Here is a 20,968-nt window from a genome sequence, read left to right on the forward strand (position 1 = left end):
AGTAGGTACTGAATTTGAAATGGTTTTTATTTTTCTTCATTTTCTTAAATTTTAAAGGCAATCGTATAACGGACTTTTAATTATTTTAACTTTTTTCATTCATGTTTCATTCAGGTTCATTTTTTAATTCTGAAGGTAAGTCAAGAGCTTCTCGAAGCTTTTTTTTGAAGGTACTAATAGTTTACACCATTTTATTATTCAGAAGTATATTCGGAGTTATTGAACAACATTAAATACGATCACGCAATTAGTTGGATGATAGTTTAATAAAATATTTATCTCTTGTCATCTAAAACCGCAGTTCGAATAGAGTAAGTTATCACTAGTCGATATCGATTTAGAAGGCTTGTTATCTTACTGTAGGGCTATCAACTAAGTATAAAAAAAAATTTAAGCTAAATACTAAACCCCAACTTTAATATTCACTTACTTCAATTATTTATTAAATAAGATTTCCTTTAGAAAATGTATCTATTGAAAATAATATGTAAAACGAGATCTTCTTTTCGATAGCAAGTGTGATAATTTTTTTATTATTTTTTGTATCTTCGTCGGTAATATCAGCTGTATTACAATAAATTTCCCTTTTATACTCTTTGTTTATCAAAAGCTAATGGTATATTCGCTATTGTCTGTTTGTTGGAAAATATAAGGGGTTAGACGAGCCAACATACAAAACGTTAAACAAATTATAAATAAATATAATACGACAATACACACATCGCCATCAAGCCCCAAAGTAAGCGTAGCTTGTGTTATGGGTACTACGATGACTGATGAATATTTTTATGAATAATATACATGAAATACTTATAATATACAGATAAACACCCAGACACTGAAAAACATTCATGTTCATCACACAAACATTTTCCAGTCGTGGGAATCGAACCCACGGCCTTTGACTCAGAAAGCAGGGTCGCTGCAAACTGCGCCAATGGGCCGTCAACTTAGAATCAACTAATTAGAATCAAGAAGAAATAAAAAGAAGTAAGAAAACTGAAAGAGTAAAAAATTCTTTATTTTAGGAAAATATTCTTAAACATATCAATACATAAAAGTGAAAAATAAACTGCCCGGTTACTATAACTTTATATTAGTAGAGTTGGCAACCTTACTTGCCTCGCTCAGACGTGTGATTGCAAAATCGAAATTGAGCCGCTCTTGATACGTTGATACGTTTATAAAGTTTATCTATATACGACATAGATATTTTAAATTTGTTACTCTTACAAAAGGAGTTAGAGGTGTTATTTGGTTGTGATAGCTTATGTTATGAGCAGTGGCGTGCATAGAGGGTATGCACAGGGTATGCAGATTATATAAAATCATAAAAATCTCCAGTACAAGTTATAAATACTTAAGGGTAGGCTTTTTATAACACTTAGAATGCCTATCATTGAGTTTTTTATTACTCGTACTGGAGATTTTTATGATTTTATATAATCTGAATACCCTGTGCATACTCTCTATGCACGCCACTGGTTATGAGAATATTAAATACCTACCTACTTAATAATAGTATTTGAGAAAAGTGTCTGGAGGTTATCGAATTTCATCTATTAAATAAAACTGTTTATATTAAAAGACGTAATAAATATAGTTGTTGCCTGTACTGTTCCTGTATTATATTGGGTTATCTTGACTTATAATAAAACTGTAACTGGAAGATTTCTGTACATGTTATATTTTTTGAAATTTTTTACCGGGGGATGCTTTATAATCGGATGCTATATATTCTTTTTGTGCTGTGAATAAAAGTATATTCATTCATTTATTCATGTATCCTTAAGCAATCATTTCTAATTAGAAACTAAAAGTAGGTATCTTTCATGTCATCTCGGGCGATAGATCAGCTGACGTAATATATCACAAATTAACATCACTTTCTCAGCCTCAATTAAAGTATGCAAACGAAAGGTCTACGCTCTACTACCTACTACTTGCTTAATATTTGTCTGTTATTATCTATTACATACTTAACAAACTACTCTTTTCGTAAAAATGTAGTTACAGTTCTTGTATACAGAGATGTCTAAATTTAGGTCATTATGGTGCATTTCAATGCCATGAATATAAGGATCCGGGTAGGTTTAGGCAAGGCGACTATCCTAAGTAATAATTATACATAATATTTTAAACGTAAAAATGTGTTTGTTTTTTTGTCCTTCACGGACTCACTAAGCAAAACATCAACTTGATTTTTGGCATAGAGGTAGTGGAAAGGACAGAGTGACAAATGCTACTTTTTATCCCAGGAAAACAAGCGGTTCCCTCGGGCTTTGTAAAAGAACGCAATTAACGCTGACGAAAAACGCTGGCAATAGCTAGTCTGTAAGTTCATAATTACATTAACTCTATAATTATGGTATTTAGAAAACTAAGGAACACTATGGGGATTAAATATTATAGTTAAGGTTAGTCAAACGTGGACAAAGTTGTTTGACAACATGACCTATATAGTTCCTACTAGATGACGCAACAGTCGCTATAAGGCTGATGTAAAAAGGCATATACTAATTTCAGCATCATTTCAGTAGGAGAGCTGTAGCTTGATTAGAAAAAGCGCTCAGGCCGCTATTGCCAGAGAGTCGCAGGTTCAAATCTATAAGAATTTTTTTATATGCTTTTTAAATTTACAAGACCTTGTGTGGTTATTCATACAAACTTGATTGAGCTTACAGGACATATAGTGCGGCTTAAGGAGTATACATATCATATGATTTTCACAAAATGAGCCACCAATACAGTTAGGTGTCGGCGGCTTTTTTGTGTAAATCTTTTCGCGTGTTTTCGGGCGACTGGTCCTCAATACGGCGTAACGTGCGCAACCAGTCGCCAATCTGTACATGCACCTGTAGCTGAGCATGTACAGGTTGATTCCAGAAGTTGCTGATGCCAAAAGTTTTACAAATTCCGACGATATCAAGTCGCTGCTTCCTTGGTGAGTTAATACTCCTTTAGTGATTTTTAATTTGAGTAATAAAATAGGTTTGAGAATAAAATGTTTCTTAAAACATTTACTTTTAGATTTTCATCTGCAGTAAACAGATAAACGTTTTTACGACGTTCAAATATCGCCATATTACACAATAAAAAGCGCTTAACAGTAATTGAGTAACATAGAAGCGCGTTGATGTTTTTTGTATGATAGTTATAAATTCTGATGAGAACATAGTACGTATTACAATTACAGGTAAGAAATTTGAACAGAATTGTGCATTGCCATTTAGTTGAGGGAAAATTAATGGTACCACTTAAATAATACAAATTCCACACATATTTTATAACGTGATACTGAAAATTACTGCAAATTACTCTTAATGTCACACACAAGTAAGATATTACCAGTTATAAAGTTCATTCGATGAACTTAAAAGGTTTTTGATTGTATCTATGACATGGCTAAATGAGAAGTGTCAATGCTATAAGAGCGCGTTCAGTGCTTGTTACACTATCGCGCTTAAAAGCCGCAAGCAACACTTCCATCCGATAACTTAAATTTAAAAATAATATCGTTTTGGCTTGGCTTATCTTCGTTATTACATATCTGTGACGAATGCAAACTGAATACATGGTTTTTTTTAGCGGTGATAGCCCAGTGGGAAGGAGTTCGGCTTCATTTTTAGGGGGCGGAGTTTGAATCCCAGCACGCATCTCTAACCTTTCTAAGTTATTTAAGTTATTAAAATATCACTTGCTTCAACGGTGAAGGGAAACATCGTGAGGAAACCTGCATGCCTGAGAGTTCTACATGATGTTCTAAAAGGTGTGTGGAGTCTGCCAATCCTCACTGGGCTAGCGTGGTGGACTTAGGCCTTAACCTCTACTCATTGTGAGAAGAGACCGTGCCCTGTAGTGAACCTGTAAGGGGTTGATATGAAGATAATGATGATGAGATTATTTTTTGGTTTCTAAACCTTATTCTTAATGGAAAACGTAACCCCTATTAGGATCACGGCTGTCTGTCTGTCCATCTTTATGCAAGATATGACTTAACTCACTCAAGATATTACTAAGTTAACATTTTTACCGAATTTTAAGTCAATGTTCAAACTTCGAGTTACAAGTATGAATAAATAAATGTATCAAAAGCCGGTAACGCAACTCTTCTGGTGCTGTAACATGTAAGTAAATGTTCATGGGCGGCGGTAATCGTGACCCACCCGCTTGTTTGCTCGATATATATAATTTTAAAATATACCCGCAAATTATCAATTAGTTACTAGTACTTAACCCATTAAAGTCAGTTTAGTTTTATTTTAAATATTATTGTTGTAGTATAATGCAACGTAAGCGGTGATAGCCTAGTGCTTTGGACTTCAACTTCTATTTCGGGGGACTAAGTTCGATTTCCAGCACGCACCTTTAGCTTTTCAGAGTTACGCACGTTTTAAACATTTAAATACGACTTGCTTTGACGGTGAATAAAGATAACTTGAGGACACCAAGAGTTTTCAATAAAGATTACAAAGAAAGGAGATTCGTACGCTGTAGTGGGTTAGTAATGGGTTAATAATTCTTTTCTGAACGCGAATTCCATTTATAAAAAGATTTTTTTTAAAACGGGTCACCTGTATTAGGCTAAAAGAAAATGAACAATGCATTTTTTTTCAAATCTCATTTTTTACACAATTACGTTCTATTCTTAGTTAGTCTCTAATTTTGACTAAAGTTTTAAAGTACCAACGTACGTATAAGACGTTTTATAAATCGTACATGGCAAATTAAAAAATAGCGTAGTTGATTGTCGTGTATTGACCCACATACAATTTATAGGTATGTATGCAGCTACTTACTGTACCTACATGATTTCGATTTCAAGGCAATATCGATATATCAAGTTGGTAGTTAAAAGAAACATGACATACCCACCGTCAATTCAAATCATAATATCAAACAAAGGTTCTGCTACTCGAAACATTAGTCATTAGGGCTGGCATAAACGTATATGTTGAAGAAACGTATGAAGCTTCCTAGCTTTTGTTAAATTAAATAGGTATTCTAATGTTATCTATTCGTGCCTTGTGGCGAGGCGACGGAAGATTAGAATACAGTCACCAACTCTACTCTTCCTACGGGTGTTGTACGAGGCGACTAAATAAATAATACTATATATACTACGACAACACACACATTGCCATCTAGCCCCAAAGTAAGCGTAGATTGTGTTATGGGTACTACGATGACTGATGAATATTTTTATGAATAATAGACATGAAATACTTATAATATACAGATAAACACCCAGACACTGAAAAACATTCATGTTCATCACACAAACATTTTCCAGTCGTGGGAATCGAACCCACGGCCTTTGAGAAAGCAGGGGCGCTGCAAACTGCGCCAATGGACCGTCAAACTAACGACAAATGGAATATATAACGGACAACGAGCAGCAGCGGTCTCTGTACTACAACTACTTGGTAATTTTTATAAATAAACTAGCGTACCCAGCCCGCTTCGCCGGGCTAGATTTTGCTTTATTTTATTTAAACAATAAACTTACATCATTAAATTTTTAATTTAAGTCTCATAATATATTAAATCATTTATTTCTCTCCGTATTCATTCTCTTCTATTCTCTTCTCGAGCGGGTGAAGATCATTATCTACACCCATGTACACCCAACAATAGAATATCATCATAGTAAATAAAAGCTGTATTTGACAGTTTGACAGTTTGACAGTTCAAAAATAAAAGTTCTCCGACCGTCACCAAACTTTACAGGATTACTCGCCAGGTCAATCCGGAGATTCTCTGAAAGTTTCATTGAAATCGGTCCAGCCGTTTCGGAGCCTATACGGAACATACCCACACACTTTCTCCTTAATATATATAGATAGATAGATAGATAAATATACTGCGACAATACACACATCGCCATCTAGCTGACTAAGATAACTGATGACTGATGAATATTTTTATGAATAATATACATAAATACTTATAATATAAAGATATTATGGGCAAACCCTTCCGTTGGAAGAGACCTTGAGTGCTGCAGTGGACTGTTATAGGTTAACGTTAGGACCCCCGACTACAATCCTGCGATAATAGCTTTAGGGCCTCGGTTGTTCGTTTATCTGTGTGCGCCGTTTCAAACGTTTGTTCGTAGTTTTCATAATGCTTTAATATATTAACTGTGTCTATGCGAAGTTTAGCAGAGGGTTTTAAGAAGTCTGTCTTCAAGTTAGAAAAATAAATATGATGCCGACCCCATGCCGTGAGATAAGGACAAGAAGAAGCAGAGACCTATGCACAGATTAAAGGCTTAATCGATCAGGATAAAATTTCATTTCATTTATAAATAAAACATCAAGATTGCATCCTGGTTACGGACCTACATCCAAAGGAGTATTTTTAGGTTGGAAAACAAAACGGAAACGAAGGCGGACGAAGTCGCGTGCAAAAGCTACTACTAACCTTTGAATGTATAAATTGATATGTCGCTTCAAATCTGCAATTCGATATATTCCAATGTTCAGCCTTGCATCTATACAATAGGTTATCTTACTTCAACTATCACTTGATATTAAGATATCAATTCAAAATTGTTGTTTGTGTACCTACGGCTACTCTCTATCACGTACGTCTGATTACCCATAGTTGCGTCATAAAAATTATATCTTATATACCTGCATTATTTAATTTTTAAGTTTCTTGCAAAACGGTAGCGAACTATGACGGTTTATGAAAATTATACTACTTTATTTGTCTGCTATTAAAAAAGTAAAACATAAGTTTATGTAAGTTTTAAAGAATATAATGTTATTTTATATGTGTCTACATTGGACACATATCCTTTGATATTGGTCCTACCCACTATGACATAAGGAGCAGGGACGTGGACAAAGAAGCTGGTGCAACACCTCCAAGTAGATCGGCGTGCAATGGAAAGAGAAATATAAATATTCTCTATTAAATAAGGGTTCTTAACGTAGTGATCAGAAAGTAAGTATATATTTAATTTCTGGGTATATGAATATGTGCACCACCAAACTATTTTCTGTATTTGCTTTCTTCGCCATTGGTTGCCTGGAAGAAATCGCTATGAAGCGATAAGGCCGCCAAATTGTATACGTTGTTTTGTTACAGTTTTTTTATGTACTTTTTGTGGTGTGATATAACAGTATATACATTCATCGTTTAAAGAGCAGCGGCTCTTGCATGGAGATGGACGGGCAACATATGTCGCAGACGAAATGGGCGGTGGAGCCGAGTCATTCTGGATTGGCAACCGCGCACTGGACACAGAAACAATAGCCGACCACCAGCTCAATAGTGGGATAATATTGTAAAGGCAGCAGAGAAGAACTGGGTGTAGTACACTAGCAATAGAGCAAGATTGCGTGCTAATGAAGATACCTTAATCAATCAGTGGATTGCAATGGGCTGATGATGTCGATGAACGTTATTTATATACGTGGGGAATAAATTTTACTTTTGAAATTTCATCACCCAAAATATATTATTCCGTATTTATAGTTAAAAGCTATCGGTTGCCCGCGTTATTCGTCCTCGTTTGTTACGGGTTTTTTTAAACCATCCCAGTCGGAAGCGTTTGCTTTCCTGGGATATGATTGTTTTCTCACCGTCCTTTCAACTAACTCCAATGCCTAGCATCAAGGGTTAGGGCGTAAAGCAAGAACAAGCAAGCAAATAAACAACTAAACAAACACACTTTCGTATTTATAAAATTAGTATGGGCTATAAGACTGAGAATAATCCGTCTTAAATATTGAGAAATAAGAAGTTAAACAAACGCACCAAGTAGAAAACTAATTTGATTATATTATGAGGACAGTGCGCCATTATAATTTCCTTGAATCATTATTTTTTTCTTTTCGCTTCCCGCTTCGCGCTTCCTTTCTTGTTCAGTCAAAGTACCGGATCATACGGTAAGTCACCTCGTCATCACCCGTAACTCGCACATTCCAGGTTACATTAAGTTTCATAACGTATGTTTTTATATTATTTTAAAAAGAATAGATTATGGATGGTTTACGGTAAGTAATCTCAGCACAGCACTTTTTGTTGATAGTGTAATGGGTATTCCAAACTTTCGTTTACACTACCAATTCTGCAGTGTCAAGGATCAAAACGATATAGTCGAAGTAGTTTTTAACTCCTGACTGACATAATGGTGTTAAAAGTACCTATGTATTTGTATGTCTCTAGAGTTTCGCTACGTTTGGTTGGACATTGGACAATAAGTTCATACCAACTATCACAGGTTAGATTGATTTGAAATTTGGGATTACCTTGAGCTGCTGCTCTAGTATCAAATATATCTGCGGAACATCTAACCCTTCAGGTACAATAGCAAGGCTAATTATAACACTGATTTAGATAATGATGATCAAGGTCCCATGGAAGAGACAAAAAGTTAATATCGTTAGCTTTTTGTTTGATGCTCTTTGTGGCGGGGGTCATTTTAAAATTTAATTTAATTAAGTATATTATTGAGTTGTCTTTTTAAACCGTCTTCATAATTCAAAAATCATTTAATTCAAGAAGGCATAGGTACTCTCTAAGAACTTTAGGTGCGTCAAGTCGAACTGTTTGACTCTAGCGTATATAATACTTTTATATATATTAAAATTAATAAAAAATACTAACCCACTGAGCCCCACTCAGGATAAGCTCTGTTGTTGAACCAGCCATCGTAGCGTTGCTTCTCATAGTACACCTCTGCAAAAAAATAGAACAAAATTTTTAGTTGTTTGTGTAAAAACTAACACAAGGTCTTATTCGAATGGTTTGCAGTTTGTAAGTACATCTCGGTAGTAAAAACATCTCACTTTAGAGGATGTATCTTTATTTCCACAAAAACAACCTTAAAAATCGCTAATCATAAGATCCTTATCTGGCTTGTTCTGTAGTTCGAACTTCATATGTTTAAGAGCATATACCTGTAGTTGCACCCCTGACCCAAAAAAAAAACAATTAATACATTTTTTATTATGGTAGTCGAAAAATGCTCATAAAACTTTTTGTTGCTGTAAATCGTGCGAAGAGTTGAATTATTCGCACTAGTGATTTTACATTTCAGTTCAAGCCACGACACCTCGGAACTCAAGTGAAAAGAAATACTCTCCGCACTTGCATCAAAATGTACTGCTGTTGTTTTCTTAGGTATATATGGCATACATTGCGTTTGGATGGATACGGTTATTTCTAAAAGTCTGAAACGATACATACCTACAATAAAAACAACTCTGTAACTTCAATGTAAATCAAAGTCACGACTAGCCGTATTTAAACTTATTGAGGGTGCACATAATTTGAAACGGATATGAAGCCAACTGTAACACCTGCACAATAAATGCAGCCACACTTACGAGTGCCTACATATAATGTGTATGTAATTAAAATTACATGAGTTCAGAATTGTAATAAAATATTTGCGGCACGTAGTCGATATTAAATGTTGATGTTGGGTTTTATGTGACATAGATTTTTTCTAGCTATAGAGTAATGAATAATCTTTGTTTTGCACATTAAATTCCAAGGCTTCAAGGCTCCACAGGATGTTAGACAATAATTATTGGAGATTTTCATATTTACATATTATTAAGAGATAGATAGAATTAGATAGAAACGTGTGTACATTTTTTTGGTGTTGCAAGTGGGAATAGTTCCAACAGTTTGCCACTTTCTGGCGTGCAATTTTCTTACATATTTAGAGTTTATATTACAAATAACTATAACACTTAAAATTTTAAACTTTAGACACTTACTAAAAAATTATAATATTACAATTATTAAATACGTATTTTTTATAGCTACAATAATATAATTTATGTTTTAGTATTAGATATTTGTTAATTATTGAGCAGTAATAGCCTAGTGATTACCAACTTCGATTTCCGATGTTAACCACTTTGATTTCCGATTCGGAGGACTCTAGTTTGAATCAAGTGAGGTGAGGTGTGAACAATTGCTCTAACCAGTTTGCTTCTTAAACATTTTCTAATAACAATGTGAGATGGTGATAACAAAAAGAACTCCCGGCTAAGATTGTTATGGGCTTCTTCTTAGACCAGGCCGCGTTTGGAACCCTCGTAGCCTCGTAGCGTATCACTACTCACTGCTATGTACACTTTTTGTATATAATCAACGCATCAAAAGTGCCCCCTATGTGCCTATTTGAATAAAGAAATATTTAACTTTGATTTTGACTTTGAATCCCGGCACGGGACACTTACATTGCGTTTTTAATTCAAACAATTTGAATATTACTTGTTTTAATGAGGTAAACATGTTACCTGCATTATTGATTTCTCCAAAATGTTCTCAATGGCATTTGAGTTCTACCATTCCACATTTGGCCAACGCAGCGGACTACGGTCAAAACCCTTCTCTTTATGAACGGAAATCCGCGCCCTGTACTAAGCCGATAATGGGTTGATAACGATTATATATTTATAACATAATAAGTAAAAGTATATTAATTATAATAAAATGAGGAAAGATCAACCTTATCTTGTTGTAAGTGCTTTTTCTAATCTTTATAAACAGAGGTGTGTTATCATTTGAATATCGCTATATACAAATGTGTCAACAAGTAACGATCAATATACGAGTATATTATACAACGTAACTAGATCAAGATATAAACTGCTGAATATACAATAGAAAGGCAGATAAGTTTATTAGCTGCTGTCAGCACCGGCCTCTACGTGTGGTGGGCGTAACATGACATGTGGTCCAAAATTTATGGTTACGAAACGAATTATTATGACAATTGCCTATAATTGTATTACTTGTACGAGTACCATTAAGCCCACACTGCTATTAAATGTATGTTTGTAAAACAAAAATAATGAAGTTTCTTTATTTAAAACATTGAATTATTACGAAAGTTAAGCTTAACTTAAGTAAATCACTCTCAGATTTGGTAACTTGAATCATAAGAAATCTAAGAACCCTAAACACTATTCGATTTTCAAATTCAGAAGATTCTGCATTTTTTGAAGGAGCCTACTGTCCAGCTGTGGAACGTCTATCGATAGAAACGATGACTCAATTTTTTTATAGAACCCTCGACGTTAAACGAACCACATAAGTAGACATGAGTATTACTTTCTGAATTATATATTATACAGATAAAGCTCAGTAATATTAGTATTTTTTTTTTTCAAATAACAGACGTCAAAGCTTGCGTTTGTTTCGGTTTTTAAATCCTAATAAAAATGAGCCTTCGGGGCGCAAGCTATGTGTATGCAATATTTCGTCAAGATCAGTTGTGCTGGAAAGCATAAGTTATAAATGCAGTTTTTTTAGACCCGTAGGAACGTTACTCGAGTTCTTTTTCTCCAGAACGCTACGCTAAAGAACGTTAAACTAAATGAATATCAAAATCTGTGCAGTTGTTTAACTGAACATAACAAAAAAACAAACAGATACACTTTCGCATTAATAATATTAGTGTGGAAATATGGATGTTCGATGTTTATAACTATCGATAGCTCTTCGATAATATTAAGAAACCATTTTAACTAGTGTGGTGCAGTAAAATTATAGTTAAAGTGCAATCTTAAGATTAAATATAAATGTACTACGACAATACACACATCGCCATCTAGCCCCAAAGTAAGCGTAGCTTGTGTTGTGGGTACTAAGATGACTGATGAATATTTTTAGGAGTAATATACATTATACCTAAATTCTTATAATATACAGATTAACACCCAGAAACTGAAAAGCACACATGTTAATCACACAAACATTTGCCAGTTGTGGGAATCGAACCCACGGTCTTGGACTCAGAAAGCAGGGACGCTGCCCACTGCGCCAGTCGGCCTTCCAATTATATTAAAAGAACAAATATCTCTTATATAACGACAACTTAGGTTAAGTTATATGACCAAATTCTTAGTTACCTAATAATGGTATAGTCTTGGGGAAAGATAATGTTATAAATCTAATAAAATGTAGCCAGCCTTAAAGCTACCTTGTTATTTTAATAACGTACTATGCATAACGTAGTAGAAACTTTATTAAATATACTGATAAAATAGGTTTAACCTTAAAATGAAATAGTATCGCCCTATAATGTCAGATGACAAGTCGGGACAATAAATTATTTTCGATGTGTATCAAAGTCGTGAGTCAGCCGCGGTCGCCACAGAGTGACAGCTTGGAAGTAGGTTAAACACATATGCAGTCTGTATTTATAATTATTTTATCAGATGAATTGTTTTTTTACATTCTCATATTATTAGTTAAGTAGCCTAGTTAGTGGTCGGGACTTCAGATTTACTTTCTCGGGGACCGAGTTCGAATTCCGGTACACAATCCTAACTCTTAGATGTTATGTGCGATTTAAGCAATAAAATATGCCTTAATGGTGAAGGAAAACATCGTGACGAAACCTGCATGCCTGTGAGCTCTCTATCATGTTCTCAAACGCCTGTCAAATTCACGAATCCACGCACTGGGCCAGCGTGGTGGACTAGGTACGTCCTAAACCCTTTGCACTCTGGGAAGAGACCTGTGATGATAATGTACTCAACCACTCAAAACCTTTTTTTTAGAATAAAACTTTTGGTTATACTGAATTTGGAATGCTATGAGTTGTAACTTTTTTTATTTGCTAGAACCTGTGATACAGCATGATCCTAATTTAGTATGCGGAAGCCTAGAGCCAAAATATGTAAAAAAGAATATAACATGCATCTTCATACACATGTTTTTTTTTTTAATATAATTCATTTGAGGCGGCAAAATACAATAAACTCCAACGTGATGTACGATTTTTGATTGTTATGTGAATTCTAATGAGTATACCCACACTAAACCGCACGTGTTATTATAAAATCATACTAATTACTACAAAAAACTGGTTGAATTAGTTGGATGAACAATTTTTCAACAAAAAATTAAATATAGATTCATTATTCATAATGAATCATGATTTCTTCGATCATCTTCAGCCTTTTAATGTACCACAAACGGACTATAGCGCCGCTACGCTGACCCAGTGTGGTGTGGTGCTGACAGGCAGTGACGTGTACAGGGTTTTCAATCAGGGCAGGCATATAGCAGGAAGATGGTGTTAATGGCAAAATCCGCCTCCTATACGATATATTAAAAACTTAGCGTTTTAGAGCATATATGATGCGCAGGCTACTGTTGACGGGCAATTGGATAATAATCGGGAAAGGTTTGGCCTTGCCTTCCTACGTCATTCATCATCTCAATCGATTGACGTCCACTGCTGGACATAGGTCTTTTGTAGGGAGGTCCAAATTCCACGGTCCCGAACCGCTTCTTTCCTCTGGCTCCCACATCGACGACAACAGGCGACCCGCCTGATGTCGTCTGTCCACCTCGCTGTCCGACCTAAGCTGCGTTTACCGGTTGTCCTATCTTTTCCCCCATATAACACAACGTAATTGATAGTATTTTTAGTCTTGTTAAATTAGTTCTAGAGATTAAATTAGTTTTAGAGATTTGTGCACAACAGAATTGGCAGAAATCTGTTGTGCACAAATCAAATAATTTTATGATTACAGCTTCAGAATAAAGAAATCGCATTCAGTGTATAAGTAAGGATTGTAGGACGACACTACCTATTCAATATAATTAACCACGTCTCGTTCAATATTACCAATTACTGTAAATGTAAACTACTGTTATATAATTCTTGTAAGTCAACCACAAGACTTAAATAAGCTGATTTACGCAAAGATCAATATTGGCTATCGTAAAAGTTTATTTATTAACAACTCAGATCGCGTACTGATTTGCAAACGGAAATAAACTCATTAACCCGAAGAACGCACAGTGTAGTAACATTTTTTACTCACTAGACTAATGCCTTAGTTTATTTTCCGCAAAGCACCCAAAAGCTGTGCCCGTGTCTCTCTTGGCGTAGTCAATCTCGAAGTAAATCTTGGCGAAGTATTGTAAAGAGATAACGGCCCAGAGTCATAGGACATTTTTATTGCGGCAAAATAAATAAATAAATGATTCCTGTGTGATTTTTAAAAAACTGTAACTACTTGTAACTCGGATGAAGTTGCGGGCATTATAAATATAAAGTGGTGTTTGTGGTGTTTGGTTTGTAGGTTGGTTTAGCAGTCTAATCTTATCCCCCAAAATCAAAAACCACTACCCCATAAAGACAGAAGATTCACCTAATAATAAAAATAAATGCTTTACTTTTAATACAATGAAAATGAATTTTATTTGCTTTACTCCGCGATAAGCAGGAGAATATGGACGCTCTCTTGTATCTGTACTAATTTTATTGTACGTCATGGAATTCCGAAACGTAACGCTTGCTTCTATCCAACACTGATTTTAATCCAAGACTGAAAATAAAATATTATCTTAAGTAGCATCATTTCAGCGTTGGACCATAGGATGCGTGATATAAAATGAAATCATTAGCAAACTCATATTTCAAATACTTCGTTGATAAAGTTGCATTTTCGACTATGGTATATGTACCATAACCTGGATTAGATTCTCGGTTCAGGCTAATGATTTTTAAATTTTGGATTTCTCTGTTAATAATTTCATAGTAGCCTGGAATAAGGATATTGTAGTTGTTGACTACGTTAAGTCAGTCCTGCTAATAACAATTAATTAGGTAGGGAATAGAAAAAGGTAATGACCGCAAACTCGCATTGGAATACCGTGGTGGAACTTTGCTCTAGAAACCTATCACTAATGAGTGTAGCGGCCTGTGCCTGTGAAAATTTTAAACTTCGTGCATCTGATTTAGCACAAACAAAAGAAAATATTTGTAAATGGAATACAACTATACAAAACCGCGGATAAATTATTTTGTGCAGGTAATTAAGAACACCATATATGAGTAAAACACTAATCCGGTATCATTAGGACGAATCAATTTCAACATGTTTTTGTACCATTAAAACTTTTTACCATGAAGTGACTTCATATAATAATTATGGTACAAAATCGTAAGCGGATGATATTATCCTTGGAACGTTATATTCAATCGTCTCACTAAAAATCTTATTTGTTTAATGCATATTCTGCTTCTTAGCTTTGTTTATTTCTTGATTGTTTTCCTAAGTGCGGTCCAAGAACTACACAGATTTTGAAATTTGGCGCATATAAAGCTTGTATCCTGAAGATGGTAATTTAAATTTATGAATATAATAATAAGAAAAATACCTGGGAAGAGTTTTCATAACATTAAGGAGTACTTTTCTTAATTTTTCATGGCTTCACAGGTGATAGCTTACATCCTGGATACGGGGATCGATACTTTGCAACCCCGACGCAGAATCGACGGGATTTTATAAGTTTGGCGTGTCTGTGTGTGCGTGTATTTGAGTGTGTGTACTGTGTATGTATTGTTGCTATGTTTGATGAAAATCGGTAAAATATGGGTATCTAATGAAAGGGATTGATTACTAGAATAATGTATGAACACAGAACACTATATCAAAAGTCAGGGCTTTTGAAATTTTTAATTTATATATTTTTATCCTGTTAAAACAAGTGGATTATAATAAAATATAAAATACTCTTAATAGATTCCTTTGTATAAACTTATCCCATTGATAAACAAATGAACTTTAAGATGAATCTATCTTTGATTTAACAAGTGTTGATTTTTAATCGATTCAATAAGGAAATGATTAACCGGCACTTAACATATTAACATCTTGTAGGTGACCATATTTCCTGTTTATGTAGGACAGTCCTGATAGCAGCCAGATAGAAAAGTAAGAAATTATTTTATAGCGGCTTCTAAATTAATGAAATGGCTTGTAAATAGCGACTTTGAATGGATTGGCGGAATATCTCCCATAATATCTTTTCGCCTTGCGCTTTTTGTCTGTAATATTGTTGTTTGTAACGTTGTTTTCTGTAATAATCAAATGTTATTTTAAATGTTTTATATAAAACTAACTGTTGCCCGCGATTGCACTTATTACAATTTTATTTTAAAACCCATTAGGACCGTAAAAAGTTAAATGTAGAATGTAAAATGTTACTTACTCTCCGTCCCTTAAACTAAATCTATGGCAAAAATCAGGCTGCTTTGTTAGAGTGTGAAGGAAGGACAAACAAACAAAGACACTTTCGCATTTATAATATTAGTAAGGATTCCATGATGCCTCTTTTATCCTAACCCAATAAAAGTGATGCTAAAGTTAAACATCTGGCCTTAATTATTAACTTCTGCATTCGGGTATTTATAAAAGGATTTTATTTAGTGTCCGCCTTTTTAAATAATTAATTATGGTGTTTTACGCCTACCAGGATAATAACTTTATGTGAGAACCAATATGTTATGCAATTAATACTTGGAAACATCTTGAAATGAAATGTTAAATAAGTGTTTTTTTTATAGTTTATTTGAATTTATTTGTTTCTATTTGCGATATTAATTCAACTCTGCCTGTTATTTTCGTAAATCAGTGATGCACGTTCTAGCCAATTATCATGCACATGGTTGAATAAAAAAAAAATATCTATTGTCTATTTAATATTATTTTATTTAAAGTTCTCAATTACGTTAGATATTTTCGCCGTATTCTATTATTAATTTCAGTATTCCAATTGTCACATAACTAGCTGAATTGTTATTTTAGCAATCGTATGTAGGTATCGTTGCGAAAAATACATTTTGATTCTACTTTTATATGATTCTACATACACTGTGCAATGAGTGCATTTCCAAAAATGTATGTATAGGTTACCTTATGTTAAAATCGTAAGTAAAATAAATATAGGTATGTTTATGATTCTAAATAAGGAAAAGAGTTTCCAAATTAATATCTGCCGTAAGCAATGCATTAATATTAAAGAAATAATCTGAGTTATACAGGTACATATATAGATATTGTAAATACTAACATGATTTGCCATAAAAATGTGCTTGTTTTATAAATTTACACATTTAAAGAATTTAACCAAAAATAATATACTAAAAAACAGACATACTGAATTGCGGCAATATGAGGGTTCCCTTTAAGCGACTTCCATCAACAAGGAGGATTAAGAGGTTTTAGGAGGTTACCAATTCATATGTTTTTTTAATTTATTTTTTTATAGTACGAGTATGTCCGGGCATAACTCCGCTTTTATTTATGGACGGATTTGCAAAATGCTTTGTTTGTTCGCAAGGAGTTTATTCCTAAATGGAGACAGAAAACGGAACTTTTCCGAAAATTACAGCATATCAACCGCGATTGGCGGGTGAGTGTGCTCAGGAACTTCACAATCTTGTTCCTCCTTTCCAGTTCTACCACAGAACAGCGATACACCGTGAGCTGTGGCATCCTTATGTGGCTGATATTCCATCACGACGGACGAAACGTTTTTTATCCACGGTTTTGATACGCACCGCTAAGATGTGGAACGCCCTCCCGGCAACTGTGTTTCCTGCCACGTATAATTTGGGTACCTTCAAGGCTAGAGTGAATAGGAAAGGCAAGCGTGCTCCAATCTAGACCTCATCATTGCTTTCTAACGGGCATGATTGTCGTCAAGCGCTGTCCTATTATTAATAACAATAAAAAAAAGATTACTGCTTACTGCAGAAGAGGGTTTTTTTCTTAAAAAACTTATATCTTATTTTTATTATTGTATGAACGTAGCCCTAGATAGGTAAAGAACTTTACACCGGACACAAATGGCCTTCATTAACTTTCACTGATGCGAATATAGCGAAGCATACACCTGATGTCTGAAACGTTTTGTTTGCGGCCGGTAGCCAAGTGCAACTATGGCGACATTAAGCGTGTGACAAATTCAATACGCATGACACATGGAGCGTAATTTTCCGGCATACCTGACCTGGCTTCGCACTGGGGTACCACTACCACCAGCTTATGCTAAGTATGCAATGTTCATATAAGCGTATTCCCAGTCACTAAATTTATATAAAATGAGATAAAAATTTAAACAAATTATTTTTAGACAGTCCTAAAACCACAGAATTTTGAACATACAGAAACCGTGTATACGACTCATATTTAATCACCAAAAACCACTCCAGTTTGATATATAGTGTTTCTCGAATAGGTTAGTCACTTCATTCCATTTAGCAGTTGACAGTAATTATTTTATCTCTAATGCTCTAAACGTTTACCATAAAATGGAAGGAAAGGGAAAAGTTTGTGAGCCTGCAACATTCTGCGCTTGTGAAGTGAGACGTGCGCGAGGAATTTTCACTGTTTTTGGACTGAATGCAATAATTACTGAATAAGGGGTTCTGTATGTTATTAATTCTGTTCCTAAAACTATATTTAAAATTCAATACCGTCATAATTTTTTGTTTAATTGGTAGATCGTTGTGCCAATATTTTAAATAAAACAGTCTTAACATAAAGCTTATTCACAGGCTAAACACACTTTCTGGCATATAGTTAATAATTATTTTTAAATAAATGTATCGGTAATTAACTTTTCAGGTCTTTTAAAAGAGCATTAAAATTAGCTTTTGTGCTATCTGGAGTTTATTACCTTCGAATTCCATAACCAATATAAGGCTCTTTCGATGCGTATGGTTTAAGTTTAAACCGGTCTCTATGGAATGCGCTCGATTTCGCAATGTCTGATACTTAACGTATAAACTTTATTATCATATAAGAGTTAATGGTGCTCCCAAAATGTTGAAATTTAGTAGACAACCAATTTTTTCATAAAATATCAAATATTATGAGCAAATTTTTATCTCGGCTATTAAATTTGCGGCCAGATAAGAGTTTGCTAGTTGCTGTATAAGTAAATCAGTATAATTTATTGACAATTATCAAATATTATTATATATATAATTTAGTACCCCTACCCTCGTTAAAAAATATGATTCAGTTGTATTACAATTAATAATTTCTTGTTTGCATGTAAGTGACGTGTCTTTATGGAAATAAATATCTTTAAAACTTTCAGTTCGATAAGCGTAATAATTAATATAACGGGATGATGGGATGAAATGTGATATATTTAACGTCCTTGACCTACCGGATGCGGATATAGAACCAAGGCCGCAGGGAAATGCAGCTGGTTCCGTGACTGGTGGTCTGCATGCAAATAAAATGTCAAGATCTCTTATACTAAGTCAGCGACTTCGACGTTGATTATAGATTATAATTAGGAATACCTATTTTAATTTGACTATCTATTTTTATTGAGAATGAGTAACTTATAGGAATAGTTTGTTAACAATTCTCTATTAGATTAGATAGATAGATCTCTTTAGATAAAAATACTTATTATTTCATAAACCAAAACTAAATATTTTTCTGTTCACTCCAGCTCCATAACATACGTAAAGTGAAATAGATTTTAACAGTAGACTAAGTTTTACGCACCTAATAATATATTATGTAGGTACATCGATAATTAGGTCTTAATTATTTTGAATTCAAGTTGAACATTTTTTTTTTTTGATAAAAGAAACATGGGAAAATTGCGAAGAACTAACATTAAAAATCTATGTATTTTTTATTATCAGGCTTTAATTAAAGATAGTTTTAACGCATCTATCTGTGATGTGAGGCGATCTTAACAAACGTTAAAAACGAAATCAAAATAGGTTAAGCCGTTCGGGATAACAACAGACATGCCAAAATGAAAAACTGTTATCAGGATTCCGGATTAAAGCAACATAATGTATTTTAATTGTCCAAGCTAATTCTCCATTAGGTATATCTTTACCGCACAAAGAATTTAAACAGAACATTTGATGTCTTTTATACCCGTAATTACGTGGGTTTTGTGCCTGTTATGAAAAGCCTGTGATCAATCTCGAGGCGGATGTATGTAGGTTTACAAACAAGGATATAACTTACAGTACCTACACGCTTGATGCTACTCATTGTCACCACACATTGATCGGTCACGAGTCTTTTGATAGCCGTACTTTATACATAAGTGGGTTATTTTGTTAACAGACGTTACTAAATGCACTAATCAGTGTTCAATAGTTGCCCACAGCATCTGATTTCAACCAGCATCTTAAGAAAAATTACTCAGTTCAAGTTACAAGATTTTACGTAATTTTTTAAGTGTACGTTATTACAAATAGATGTGCTAATAAGCTAATAAGATGTGTACAACGTTTTATTTTTCCTTTAAACATTATAATAACTTGTTTTTACCTTCTGTTACACAAACACGAAATTTGGGTCTATGAGTAGGTAGGCATATTGGATTCTATTTAATCCATTTCGTTCAGACTTTATTTATTAATGTACCAACGAAAAAAATGTTTTTGGACGGAAATAATAATTACAAACTAAAATTAATATTTACAAGAAATATACGCCGTCTAACTATCCACTTATGGGCATCGTACCCAAAATGTAGCTATTGCAATTATTTCGTTCATAGTTAGAACAATATTTTTGTGTTATAATTATTCCGAATTGTTAAAGTGTTGTTTATATTAGTTCTGTAGTTTAATAACCTTTATGTAGGAAATTAAACGAAGCAGCAGTATTGAATATCAACGCGTTAGGATACACCAAATACCCCTACTGACTGAACTTACCCCTACTGGGTAAATGCTACCCTTGGGAGCGGTGGCGTGCATAGAGGGTATGCGCAGGGTATGCAGATGATATAAAATAAAGACAATCTCCAGTATGGGTTATAAAGTGTGTTTTCACAATTTCACAAATTTACAAGAAATATACGCCGTCTAACTATCTACTTATGGGCATCGTACCCAAAATGGAGCTATTGCCATTATTTCGTTCATAGTTAGAACATTATTTTTGTGTTATAATTATTCCGAATTGTTAAAGTGTTGTTTATATTAGTTTTGTAGTTTGATAACCTTATTGTAGGAAATAAAACGAAGCAACAATATTGAATATCAACGCGTTAGGATACACCAAATACCCCTACTGACTTAACTTACCCCTACTGGGTAAATGCTACCCTTGGGAGCGGTGGCGTGCATAGAGGGTATGCGCAGGGTATGCAGATGATATAAAATAAAGACAATCTCCAGTAAGAGTTA

General features: G+C 34.1%; 1 protein-coding gene across 1 annotated transcript in view; it reads right to left on the reverse strand.

Moving 5' to 3' along the window:
* Window positions 1-20,968, reverse strand: part of LOC120628638 (dual oxidase) — a 46,514-nt gene that overhangs the window by 15,820 nt on the left and 9,726 nt on the right. Inside the window, exon 3 of the mRNA XM_039897170.1 lies at window positions 8,623-8,694. Within this exon, the coding sequence (XP_039753104.1) occupies window positions 8,623-8,694 (72 nt within the window). The remainder of the gene's footprint in view (window positions 1-8,622; window positions 8,695-20,968) is intronic.

Source organism: Pararge aegeria, chromosome 13 (assembly GCF_905163445.1).
Source record: "Pararge aegeria chromosome 13, ilParAegt1.1, whole genome shotgun sequence".
NCBI classification, from domain to species: domain Eukaryota; kingdom Metazoa; phylum Arthropoda; class Insecta; order Lepidoptera; family Nymphalidae; genus Pararge; species Pararge aegeria.